The sequence below is a fragment of the Epargyreus clarus genome, unplaced genomic scaffold (genome assembly GCF_041222505.1).
Source record: "Epargyreus clarus isolate Ecla_fem2 unplaced genomic scaffold, WU_Ecla_fem_2.2 ptg000002l, whole genome shotgun sequence".
Taxonomy (NCBI): Eukaryota; Metazoa; Arthropoda; class Insecta; order Lepidoptera; family Hesperiidae; genus Epargyreus; species Epargyreus clarus.
In genome coordinates this window covers 6,699,218-6,713,215 of record NW_027332210.1, presented here as the reverse complement: position 1 = coordinate 6,713,215, position 13,998 = coordinate 6,699,218, and the positions used below count along the sequence as shown (strand labels likewise).

Here is a 13,998-nt window from a genome sequence, read left to right as displayed (position 1 = left end):
TTTCTCAAAGTGGGCGATAATGCCGCCTCAGGGGTGCTAAAGACTTCAGGGGGATGATATATTATACAATTAGCAAACGATCATGCACTTCACTCGATATAAGAGCCCATTGCTGTCGATAGACGTCTGTAACTAACCCTAGGTAGGATTAAATTCCTACTGAGGTCGGCAACAGATACGTTGCTACCTAAGGACAAAGTTGGAACGCCTTGGAAAAGTATGCCTCCCTTTAAACCAGAACACAAGCACTTAACACTGCTCTTATTAGGCAGAAATAAGTGGGACTATGGTTGATTTGAGTTTTACCACATAGACCAAATGAGGAAGTCGGTAATTTCAGAAACCTCTTTTTTAAGGTGGAAATGTGACCACTTCTTGGTGACTTACTTTAGAGAAAGATTAGATCTTAGTTGAATTTTTTCGCCAACCTTTGGAGGCTGCTAGAAAATAGTTGGTTTAAAAAGTGAGTGATATAAGAAATAAGTTTGAGAATCTGTGGTGTAGACAATACCGACACGTGTCAACTAAGCAAATCTATTTGTCCTTGTTTGAAAATAAATATTACAATACATTATTAGATAATTTTATTATTAGGTATTAATCCAATTAAGGCTTATTATTCCAGAGACTATTTTTTATGATAAAAGATTCAGTGTCAGTTCCATTCTTTATTTTATTTGACAATCCATTCTATTACATCTTATGAACACTCTTTTTTGTTGATGAGGGTGAAACCTTCAAAAGGTACCCGACGCCATGGGATTGACGCCGGATTATGTGGGATTTTTACCGCACTAAAAACCCTCCCGGTGGCCGTACTCGGCGTTTAGTGGAGAACTCCGGAATCTCCAACGAAACACAACCGGAGTCCTCCTAACGCGATGGCCTTCTATCGGTCTCTGTCCTGGGGGGAGCAATTGGTGCTCCTCTCACATCCCCTGGTGTCCTTCCCGGGGTAGCTTGCTGGACGGGTTGGGCTCCCACTCTTGCCGCCCGAAACCCCGAAAGCTCCTTTTAGTCGCCTCTTACGATAGGCAGGGGATACCGTAGCCTTATTCTGGTCCCGGTACTACAGGGACATCCACAGAACACCTATATTCTTTATTCTCTCAACATTATAATATTCTTATTTCTTTTTACATAGCTTCCCGCTAGGTTGCTACTCACCAGTAATCAAATGTACACTTATTAACTAAATATAATTAATAACTTGCCAACCACGAGCATTTCATTATTTTCTTTTATTTATATTGTTATCATAGTAGCCATAGAAATGCATAGTGAAAATTTGAACTGTCCATCTATTACAGTTCGAAAGATAATCCGAGAAATGACCACCCCAAAGATCTGTCTCTTTCCCCGCCCTTCAAACCAGTAGTACCCTTACCATGAGTTCTTACGTTTTGACAAATATGACTGTTTTGGTATTTGTTTACGTATTTGCCCATAAAATCTCCAATCAGCGCCCCTAGAGGATTGTATCAGAACTATTGTGTCTGTAACGTAACATTAAATGTCAAATTGACAAAATAGCGCATTATGTTTTGTTTCTCTTTTTTGCGAAGATGTGAGGTAGACAAAAAGACTTGAGCACTTGCTTATTGTTACGTTTACTCAGTCTACTAAGCAAACGGAACAGAATAAACGATTGAGTAAACGTAACGTAAAATTGTTGGATGTTTTGAAAACTCATGGTAAGGGTACAGAACAAAGCAGCGCTTAACACTGCTGTTATTAGGTAGAAATAGGTGTGGCGGGAAAAAGGTTCTACCTTTAAAATATACTTATCATCGTATCAATGTCTTTCACATACTTGTGAATAGTCAAAACATAGTAGGATAGCTCGATTAACAATCAAAGATAAACAATATAGACATTGACGGATCACATACGGATGGCTGTACGGTTTGTTACTAAGTAAAAATGAGTGTGGCTGTCAAAAGCATAAATCAAATCAAAAATATTTTATTCAAAGTAGATTCTTTACGATTCTTTTTGAACGTCAATTTTTGAACCGCCACTTCGCAAGATGTTTCGTTGTGGAGAAGAAACGAGAAAAGAAACTCCACAACACACATGTTATGATAAGTCTGCTTTTAACTACCTATCATTTTGCAACTGAAAAAATAATAATAATAATACTGTTATTTGTACCCAGATGTAGAACATAAATAAAAAACATACAATTTAGGACGACACAAAAGGCGGTCTTATCGCTAAAACAGCGATTTCTTCCAAACAACCTTAGGGTGAGGAGTTAAAGAAAGTATGAATTACAATAAAAGGTAGGGTGCAAAATAATTAAAATTTTAACTACTAATATGTATAATGAAGTGATAGCATATAGATAATTAAGGGATAGCATATACTTAGTAGGAGAAGAATAAATAAGTAAAATACTTACATTTAGAAACAAAGTAACATTTTTTTTAAATGATTAATAGCAAGAGCACAAATTTAGAGAATAAATAAAGTTAGAGTTGAAGGTAGTGAGATTTGACCAGATTTTTGAAGGAGGATTGGGAGTTACGAATAGATACTGGGAGGGAGTTCCAAAGACGGATAGCTGAAACAGTGAAGGATTTTTTATAAAAGGAAGTTGAGTGAGAAGGCGTACAGGGAGATCGGTCATGGGACGAGTGTAGAAACTGGAAGTGTTGTTTGAGGTAAGGAGGACATGTTTGAGGTAAGGAGGACATTCCTGATAGATTGTAACTGGACTATGTAACTTAAGTGGCGTCGAATATACCTATTACGAAAACTGGACCTTCGTTAATTTGTCGTACAAATAAAAATATCATCGGAAATATTAATATTTTCTTAAATATTATATTTAAGTGCTAAATTTATTGTTTAATAAATACGAATTTAATGAAATAAACCTACACCGACGGGAAATCTTCCTTTGCCAAAACGTTACCAAAATTTACTTAGCCAAATTTATTTAACAAAACACCACATACGAGTATGTATAGGTAAATTATACTCTTACGCCCATATGCAGGTCTATAGATTCAAAGAAAATATCCTTAATCACTTATTATAATTTATTGATAACCCAATTTACAAAGTAGCATTAGTTAGCATGGTCTAGGCTTGAGAAGACATATCAATGCTGTAGGGATCAGGATCGTACTCATAATCGACGACTCCACTCCGAATAATGTCCTTGTAAACGAAGGCCGATTTTCTGGGCGTTCGCGTCCTATTGGGATCCGACATGTCCACTTCGTAAAGACCCATTTTGTACCTGAGACAATTTCATGAACTTTAATCTTGATGTTTTAGCCATTTTTTATCTTAACACAACATTTGCCGGGTCAGCTAGTTTTTCTATATAAAAATACTTACATATATCCATAACTCCATTCAAAGTTGTCTATCAGGGACCACACATGGTATCCTTTAACATTAGCTCCATCTAAATTAGCAGCAAGTAAGGCACTTAAGTAATTCCTTATATATGTAACCCTGTAATCATCATTTAGACCTAAAGTCGTCGTGGAGACGCCATTCTCTGCTATGTATATCGGTGGATTATTGTAATTGTCTTTTATGAACATGAGAAGTTTGTAGAAATTTGGGAGGTATTCCTGAAAAAAATTGAATTAATTGAAGTGTAATAAATACAGTAATACCCCGGCTTACTCTACCCCATTTAAGTGAACTTAGTTTTTCTATAATATAAGTATAGCAGACATGCAATGCAGTTCACCTGATAGTAAGTAGCTACGCTCACGGGCACCTGTCAACCCTAGATAAGATAAGAGTTGTACCTAAGGCCAGTTACAGAGGCGCCACTATCCCTGAGGACTGAGCTGCCTCGGAAAATAATGTCTCTCTTATCACATCTATCAAACCAGAACACAGCAGCACTGCTGTTATAAGGCAGAAATAGGTGTGACGAAACGGGCCAGAGTGTAAACAACGAGGTTCTATCACCCTTATGCGCCTGTTACGCCATATATAAATAGCATCTATTAATCCTTTGTTTGAGCGTCATGCCACTCCCGATTATCGATTATAGACTTCCGCCCCCACACTATTGCGCCCCCACACTTGTTGCGCGGAATCAACGCATAATCTTGCCATAAAAGTGGAGGATGTGTAATGAATTTCCTCTATAGGTATTCCAAGAGGGCTATGACACGGGGATCTCCAAAAAGGTGCAAAAAGAGCTCTCCTCCAAAGCCGGCGATGCATTGGCATCTGGTGTTGCCAATGTCCATAGGCGGCGTTGACTACTTTCCATCAGGTAATACCTCTGCTTTATCGTTGGTTCTAATATAAAAAAGCATCAGCATCATTAACTATTGCCGGGCACGGGATTAAGTCCTAGTCCACCGCGCGCTAGACTTAGATTTTTTTATGGCGCTGCCTAAGCGCGAATTGGATTGAATCTAATTTTGAGAGGAGACCCGTGCCCAGTAGACGGGCATTAATGGGTTGATAACGATGACGACAGACTTACCCTCAAATCATGAGTTCCGTTTAAAGGTACAAACGGAGCTTTATATGCACCACAATAGATATCATGGTCCATTGATGGTATTTCCAACAATCCTTCGAGAGATTCATTTCTGTACACGATCTCAGTGTCATAAGTATTCAGCGAGAAAAAATCGGAAGTTCCTTTAATATAATTGATTTGCTCGTCAGTAAAAGGTCGAAGTCTTGAGGCATTGTAGTTCTGCTCTGCGCTAGCTGCAGCGACCCTGTCTATAAGTAGCTGAGGATAGTTTCCGTGTTCAGAAAATATTGGGTCGATGTACTGTCTGAACTGAAATTAAAAGAAATCATTTTCAAGACAAATATTTTCAAGGATTGAATCTTGAGGGCGGATATTGTGCAAGAACACGAGGTAAAGTAAACGCAATATGACACGATACAATTTAGATTTAAGTGATCATATCTGTGATAGTAACTGATGTGAGTGTAGAATATAAAGCACACACACATGATATCATATATTAGTTTAATTTCCTCTAAAATAAGTATGGAAAAGCTACTCCATAGCGATTGTTATTACGAGAACTAAGTTGGAAAACCATGTATAATTGCATTTCCTTTCGTCACAACCAAGCTAGAACACAGTATTGTTTAGGATTTTTATGAGGTAGAAACTGGTGTGGCGGAAATGCCTCCGCAGTTGAGGATTCTACTACAGTATTTTAAAACGTTGTAAATATAAATATATTATTGTTTGTCGTATTGTAATAAAGTATAATCATATTCTTAAAACTTACAGAAAGAGCCAAAAGACTCAATGCAGCATCTTGATCGTCAGGAGAATCAGAAGCTGGTTCAGGCCAGTTCAAACTAACCACTAACCCGACTTGACCACCTTGCACCGTTCTAAATTCTTTATCATAGATATGATATGCTTTTGCGTTCGCAAGGAGAACATTTCGACCGCATTCGTAGAATCCTATCCCTGGAGATTTAATTTCTGGAGCATGTACTCCAATTGCATACCCAAGTTTGCAAATCATGAAGGGTTCGTTTATCGTCAACCAGTACTTTACTCTATCGCCAAAATTCTCGTACAGTACTCTAGCGTAGTCTCCAAACCATTCCACTATATCTTCGGTTAACCAGCCTCCAAGTTCATTAAAGGTCTGGGGCAAATCCCAATGATACATGGTCACGAAAGGTACTATATCGTTCGCAATAAGTTCGTCAATGATTGCGTTGTAATGAGCAATTCCAGCTGGGTTAATATAATTTGCTCGTCCATTAGGTAGAATCCTAACCCATGATATTGAAAATCTGTAGGACTTCACTCCCAATTCTTTTAGCATTTCTATATCTCGCTTGTAAAGATAGTAGGAGTTGCAAGCAATATCAGCATTGCTTTTGTCAAAAATGCAATCCGGATTAGTATGAATCATATGATCCCACATGGAGATTCCCCTACCTGAAATTAAATCTTTATGTAACAAAAGTCCGTAACAAAACTGAATTCAGTGTTGAAGATCTAACTACGAATTCTATGTGTCAGATCGATATTTTTTATATAATAGTAGCAGACGACCATACATTCCACCTGATGTAACTAATGCCGCCCTTGGGTATCTGCAAACAACCCACATAAATACCAGGTTCCCTGAGGTCGGCCGCAGATACGTTGCTACCTGAGGGCAAAGTTGGGCCGCCTCTGAAAAGTACCTATGTCTCAATTACCCCACCCACCTAACAAAAAACACAGCAGCGCTTAACACCGCTGTTATTAGTTGCTGAAATTACAATTGAAAGTGAGTTACCCACAAACCTGTATTTCTTTTGTGGACCCCTGAGATTATATGTATATAAAAAAGATATTGTGAAAGTAAAACTACTAAAGTGCCCAAGAGTTTTTTGGCTGCAGCCCTTTAAATGTCGTACTTCTGTGTAAACACGTGTAAGGTGCCGCGTTCACCCGTAGCGGCACATTATGGGGCGGAAAAATCTTAAAAACTACTGCTATTGTGTATTACGTAATGTTTATTTCCCAGGAATTCAACATCCGCACCGAGAGTCTGCATCAACCTACGCAATGCCGCTGTATACATATATATCCTCGATCGATAGTGAGCCTGCGCATTGTGGTACTGCGTAGGATGTTTGTCCGACGATTGAATAGGAACTTAGCAGTATGATGTCAGGATTGATATTTTAATGGCCATCCTCGTCGATTCAAGAACAAAGACATCCTCAGCTAGGCCACCTACGCTATTACCCATGCAATCTAGATTTCATCATACGTTTCAGAGTTTTATTAGCAATTATTATAAAAATATAGCCTAAGGTAACCTTAATTGTATGACACTGTATTTGTATAGATAATTCATATATACAAATACTCATATTATAATTTAATCTTCAAGCCATACTGCAGGTACGGGCCGATGAATAAGATATAATTAGGTTAGAAAAATATTACCCTCTACAGTCGGGTCCCTTATCATTAACAATGTAGGCTCCTTCTTTTTCTAGGCAGAAGTCGCTTGTCACTGTAGTTCCGGGACAATAATAGGGCTACGGTATCCCCTGCCTATTGGCATCCAGGGTTGTCGGCGGCAAGAGTGGGAGCTCGAATCGACCAGCAAGCGAACCCGGGGAGAATGACGGTATTTGGGTCGTATACCGTCGTAAACACCTGGTGCGCGGTAGGAGCATAAAGTGCTCCCCCATGGCAGGACAACGTGCTTGGAGGACTTCGATTGTGTTCCGTCAGAGATCTCGGAGTTCTCCACCAAGCGCTGAGAACGGCCACAAGAAGGGTTGTAGTGCGGTAAAAAGTCCTACATAACCCGATGTCGCTCCCACGGCGTCGAGTACCTTTTGAAGGTTTCACCTTCGTGAACGAACAAACAAAACAGGCAGAAGTAGCTCCACCGACTATGAAGTAATCCGGGAAGGATGGCCATTCTTTGTAATTTTGGGCATTGCTGAGGACAAAGCTCAAAAGCCTCGGAAAAATATGTCTCCCTGACTACACCCTCCTAACAAAAAAACACAGCAGCGCTTTACAAACTGTTATTAGTTTCTGATGTTAGAATTGACAGTGAGTTACCCCTGAAGTTATATGTATATCAAAAAGGGTATCGTGAATCCGGTAAATTTCTCTGGAAGTATGGAATAAAAATCCCTTCAGCACCCAAGATATTTTTGGCTGCAGCCGTTTTTATGTTCCACTGCTGTGTTCATGCCTGCCGTATATAATATATATATTAAAAATATATATTTACAATCGGGTTTTGTATTACAGAATTTATTTCTCTGTGATTCAAGATCAGCACTGGAAGCCATCATGCCGCATCAACCCACGCAATGCTGAAGTATCCAATTATATCCTCGATCGATAACGAGTCTGCGCACTGGGGTACTGCGTATTTCAATGGCTATCCTCGTCGGTTTGAGAACAAAGACATCCTCAGCTAGTCCACTTATGCTATATGGACTTACATATCTCCTTCTATTTGGTAGAACCACATCAACCCGCGTTATGCGGCGGTATCAAGATATAACAAAGACATCCTCTGCTACTACACCCACGCGATATACACTACGCAGTCAAGATTTTATCATAAAAGCGTTTCGTTTGCGTTCAGAGTTTTTAATAGGAATCATTATAAAAATTAAAACATGCCATGACACAATTTAGACAAATCCAACTATACCTCATGTGTTCACAGTCAAGAATTTTGCCCTGCAGTACGGACCAAGCAATGAGACATACCTACATAGGTTTTAACATTACCTTCGGCTGTCGGGTACCATTAACATCCCAAGCTCTCTATTTGGGAGAATCGCATCAACCCGCGCTTTGCCGCAGTATCTAAATATATCCTGGATCGATAAAGGGCCTGCGCACCGCGGTACTACGTAGGATGTTTGTGCGGCGATTGAATAATAACTTAACAGTATGAACCCAAGATTTAACTTTCAATGACGATCCTCGTCGGTTCGAGAACAAAGACATCCTCTGCTACGACACCCAACTATATACACCTACGGAATATAGATTTCATTATAAACGCTTCAGATAATTTTATAGCAATTTATAAAAACGAAAATCCATCTGCTTATAAATATAGTCGGTGGTCAGTCACAATTTAGACGAATCAATCGACACATCATATATTAATCTTCAAGCAGTTTGGGCTGCAATATGGGCCAAACAATGAGACATACATACATACGCTCGAAAAACATTACCCTGTGCAGTCGGGTACCTTACCATCAACAACCCAAGCTCCTTGTGTTTGGTAGGCAGACGTAGCTATACCGAACATGAAGTCATCCGAGAAGGATAGCCGTTCCTCGTATTTTGAGGCGGCAATATATTATATACATTATTTATTTATTTATTTATTGCTTCATTAACCAAATTACATGCAATAACACTTATAGATAACACAGGCCAAAAAAGAAAAATATGGAATTTCAATTAGAAATGAAGACAGCTAACATATAAGAGGTACATAAACACACATAGACGTACATAACTAATAACATAACAAAAAATACGTTACAAATTGGAAATTAAAAGGTTGCCTAAAGTTAAAAAAGAAAAAAAAGAAACAACAGGAATTACCCAGCTTATAGATCTGGACTGGGAATGGGGTGCAAGACTCTATATATTTTTCTTTTAAAGGCTTCAAGTCCATCATGAAAGAGTTCGATGGTAAAATCTTTAGCTAAAAATTCCTTTAGAAGTCTGCATAACCGAGGAAAAATGGAGTGGAAGTGAAAAATGGTAAATTAGTTCCATAAATAGTGTGGGTAAGCAAGGGTGAAGGATGTCGTGGTATACCCGACGGCACATTGAATTTAATGTGGCTTAAGAGCTCTATATATTAAATATATATATTGCAAAATATATTAAAAATCTGGTTTTGTGTCACGTAACTTAGCAGTATGAACTCAGGATGGAAATTTCAATGGTCATCCTCGTCGGTTCGAGAACAAAGACACCCTCTGCTACTCCACGTACGCTATATACGCAATCTAGATTTAATTATACGTTTCAGAGTGTTTAATAGGAATGATTATAAAAATTATAACCCTACTCCTTAAAAAGATAGCCTATGGTCATTCCCACCATTTATACGAACCCGATGATACCTCATGTGTTAATCGTCAAGTGGTTTGGAGTGCAAGACGGGCCAAAGAATGAGAAATACCAACATATCTTTGGAAAACCCCTCGCAGTTGGATATCTACCATCAACATTTGGGATGTACAAAACAGAAGAAGCTTCGGCTCTTTTTGTTTTGTAGAGCCGTATCAACCCACGCTACGCCGCAGTATCCAATTATATCCTGGGTCGATAACGAGCCTGCGCACTGCGGTACTGCGTAGGATGATTGTGCGCCGATTGAATAGTAACTTAACAGTATGAAGGCAGGGTTGAAATTTAAATGTCCATCCTCGTTGGTACGAGAACAAATACATCCTCACTTACTCCACCTACGCAATCTAGATCTCATCATAGGTTTCAGAGGTTTTCATAGAAATTATTATAAAAATTTAAACCCCACTGATTAAAAACATAACCTATGATTAATCCTTCCATTTAGATTATACAACAGTACCTAATATGTTAACCGTCAAGACATTTGAGCTGCAGTACGGGTAAAAGAATAACACCGCGGTAATGCGTAGGATGTGTGTGCAACGATTGAATAGCAACTTAGCAGTATGAACTCAAGATTGAAATTTCAATGGCCATCCTCTTCGATTCGAGAACAAAAACGTCCTCTACTTCTCCATCTACGCTATGTACACCTACGCAATCTAGATATTATATATATATATTAAAAATATATTGCAATGTATAGGTACTCGTATCAACAATCTGGTTTAATGTTACGTAATCTACTTTTCCATGATTCAACATCCATTCTAGAAGCTCCCACGCCGCATGAACCGCCTCTATGCGGCAGAATCCAAATATATCCTGGTTTTATAACGAGCCTGCGCACTGGGATACTGCGTAGGATGTTTGTGCGGCGATTGAATGGTACCTTAGTAGTATGAAGTCAGGATTGAAGTTTCAATGGCCATCCCCGTCGGTTCGAGAACAAATACATCTTCTGCTATTGCACCTACGCTATATACACCCACACAATCTAGATTTCTTCACATATTTCAGAGTTTTTAATAGTAATAGTTATTATAAAAACAAAAATCCGACTGCTTATAAATATAGTATATGGTCACTCGCAATTTAGACGAATCCCACTACACCTGATGTATTAACCGTCAATACATTTGGGCTATAGTTCGGGCCAAACAGTGAGACATATCTACACAGGTTGGAAAAAGATTTCCGTCTGTTTTCGGGTACCATACCATCAACATCTCAAGCTCCCTCTAGTTGGTAGAACCGCATCATCCTACGCTATGTCGCAGTAACCAATTGTATCCTCGATCGATAATGAGCCTGCGCACTGGACTACTGCGTAGGATGTTAGTGCGGCGATAGAATAGTAACTTAGCAGAATGAAGTCGGATTAAAGTTTAAATGGGCATCCTCGTCAATTGGAGAACAAAGACATCCTCTACTACTCCACCTACGCTATGTACACCTACGCAATCTAGATATTATATATATTGCAGTGTATACTCGTATTAACAAACTGGTTGAATCTTACGTAATCTATTTTTATATGATTAAACATTCGTACTGGGAGCCCCCACGCCGCATGAACCCACGCTATGCGGCAGAATCCAAATATATCCTGGTTTTATAACGTGCCTGCGCACTGGGATACTGCGTAGGATGTTTGTGCGGCGATTGAATGTTACCTTAGTAGTATGATGTCAGGATTGAAATTTTAATGGCCATCCTCGTCGGTTCGATAACAAAGACATCCTCTGCTAATTCACTTACACTTTATAGACCTTTTTTTTTAGAGGGGGAACCTTCAAAAGGTACCCGATGACGTGGGAGCGACGCCGAGTTATGTGGGGCTTTACCGCACTAAAACCCCGGTGGCCTTTCTCAACGCTTGTTAGAAAACTCCGGGATCGCCGATGGAACACAACCGGAGTCCTTCAAGCGCGATGCCCCGATCGGGCTCTGCCCTGGGGGAGCAGTTTTCGCTCCTCCCACACCATGTAGTGTTTACGACGGTATACGACCACACATACCGCGGTCCTTCCCGGGGTCGCTTGCTGGACGGACGAGCTCCCACTCTTGCCGCCCGCAACCCCGGAAGCCTCCTTTTTGTCGCCTCTTACAACAGGCAGGGGATACCGTAGCCCTATTCTAGTCCCGGAACTACGGGGACAACGCTACATACACCTACAAACTAGATTTCATCATAAAAGCTTTGGAGTTATTAAAACCGATTATGGTAAAAATTAAAACCTGACTGTTGAAAAAAAAAATAACAAAAAAATAAAACCGACTTCTATGTCACTACAAAGTAAAAAATAATTCAAATAAATGTTGGTTTAGTACATTCTCGTGTCGGTCGATCGCGGCATCGCGAAAAAGTCGCTGAACATACATAAAAAAATATACGTGTCGCACCTATTTCTACCTACTAACAGCAGTGTTAGGCGCTCCTGTGTTCCGGTTTGAAGGGTGTGGTAAGGGAGACAGACTTTTCTGAGGCGTTCCAGCTTAGTCCTGAGGGGTAGCGGCGCATCTGTGGCCAACCTCAGGTAGGAATATCTAATCCAATCTGGGGTTGATTACAGATGTCCATGGGCGGCAGTAGCCACTTACCATCTGGTGGACTGTATGCTCATCTGCTACTCCTAAATTATATAAAAAAAAAAGATAACCTCTCTTCCTTTGGATAGTCGGTTAAAAATTAGAACCTGCCTATGGTCACTTGCAATTTAGATAAGTCCAACTACACCTCAAAGAGTGCGAAAGATATATACCTATACATACGATCAAAATAACATTCGGGTACCTTACCATCAACATCCCAAGCTCCTTCTGTCTGGTAGGCAGAAGTAGCTACGCCGAACATGAAGTCATCCGGGAAGGATGGCCATTCCTTGTACTTTTGAGCGTTGCTTTGCAATAGGTAGCTGAAAGAAAATCGTGCTTTACATATTAACAAAATATATTTTTGAGAACATAATTAGTAATAGAAGGTGAAGGTATTAACGCTATTTATTAATAATCAAACTATCATTTATTCCTACCAAAATCGAATGTTGACAATTTAAAACAAACCTGCTGTTATTAGGCAGACATAGAAGGGACCTACGAAGGGACCCCCAAATTATCAGTAAGACACAGTTTAAAGGTTTCATCGATATACAATAAAAAAAATAATTTATAAGTTAGACGAATATTTTTAGTACTTACAGTAATTTATTTTATACATTATAGCGACTGTAAATGTATTCTTTGTCGAGTGTGCACTTTATTACTAGTATTTTTTATTTATTTCGACAGTTTGAAATCGCATATTTTTTGTAAATGAGCGACTATAGGGTTATAGAATTTGAATTTCTTTACAGGTATTCATTTATAAATTCATTTATCTTTTATCGAGTTACCAAGCAAAGTGGGCGTCCTACTCTGTGGCCTGGGGGGCCTCCAGGAGTGGGGTGTACGGGTCTCGAGGTCTCCCTCTTTACCCGGGCAATTCTCAAGGGGTCGACTGCCCCCGGTGCTATGTTCCGCCGTTAGACGGACTTTTGGATATAATTGTGGGGGGGGGGGGGGGTGGAGTGTCTTCGCGCTGCCCCGGGTGGGGGTTGACGGACTCCCCTAGGTGTTCTGGGGATCCTAGCCCATGAGCTCCCTAGGGAGCGGGCGCCCGTCAGAAGGACGAGCGTGAAGCGGCGCGATGCCCCTCAGGTGGGAGTGTGGGCCGTTGTCGGCTTTCGCGAACATTCGCACCGACAGCGTCCTCACGAACTCCTCGACGGTCGGAACCGTCACGCGCCACCACATCGTTCCGCACGTAGCGACCGGCACCCACGATAGCACGTAGGGCCTGGTTCTGCTGCGCTTGGATACGTTTGCGGTTCGACTTTGCCACCAACGCGTACCATGCAGGCGCCGCGTAGGTTAACCGGGATCGGATGTACGTCTTGTACACCCTTAGTTTGGTGGATGTCGGCAGCTGAGATGACAACACCGGTCGGAGCATCGCCCGTGCAGCACGGGCCTGGTGAATGACGTGGTTCACCTGAGGCACCATGTGCAGCGAGCGATCGATGTGACATCCCAGGTACCTAACCGTGGGCTGCTAAGCTACTTCCCGATCACGGAAACGTAGCGGCGACGGCATAGCACGGTGTCGGCTGAACAGTGTGGCGACCGTCTTACCGACGTTGACGGTCAGCTTCCACTTGTCCAGCCACTCGGGTAGCAAGTCGAGCAGCCGCTGCATCCTCGCGACCGCCAACTCGGGACTGCGCGAAGTGGTAAAGTAGGCGCTGTCGTCCGCAAACAGCGCAAGAACGGCATCGTGCTCCCACTCTTTGAGGTGACCCTCTAGAGTGGGGATGTCGTTGGTGTAGAGGGAGTAGAGG

General features: G+C 40.8%; 1 protein-coding gene across 1 annotated transcript; it reads right to left on the bottom strand.

Annotated features, from left to right (window-relative positions):
- Positions 1-3,090: 3,090 nt before the first annotated feature.
- On the bottom strand, positions 3,091-13,664 carry LOC140744596 (myrosinase 1-like). Its single transcript, XM_073076248.1, has 6 exons — positions 13,312-13,664; positions 12,422-12,537; positions 5,247-5,917; positions 4,472-4,780; positions 3,352-3,593; positions 3,091-3,250 (listed from the first exon to the last, which is right to left on the bottom strand). Exons 1-6 carry the CDS (start codon positions 13,662-13,664, stop codon positions 3,091-3,093), a joined length of 1,851 nt encoding a protein of 616 aa, XP_072932349.1.
- Positions 13,665-13,998: the final 334 nt, after the last annotated feature.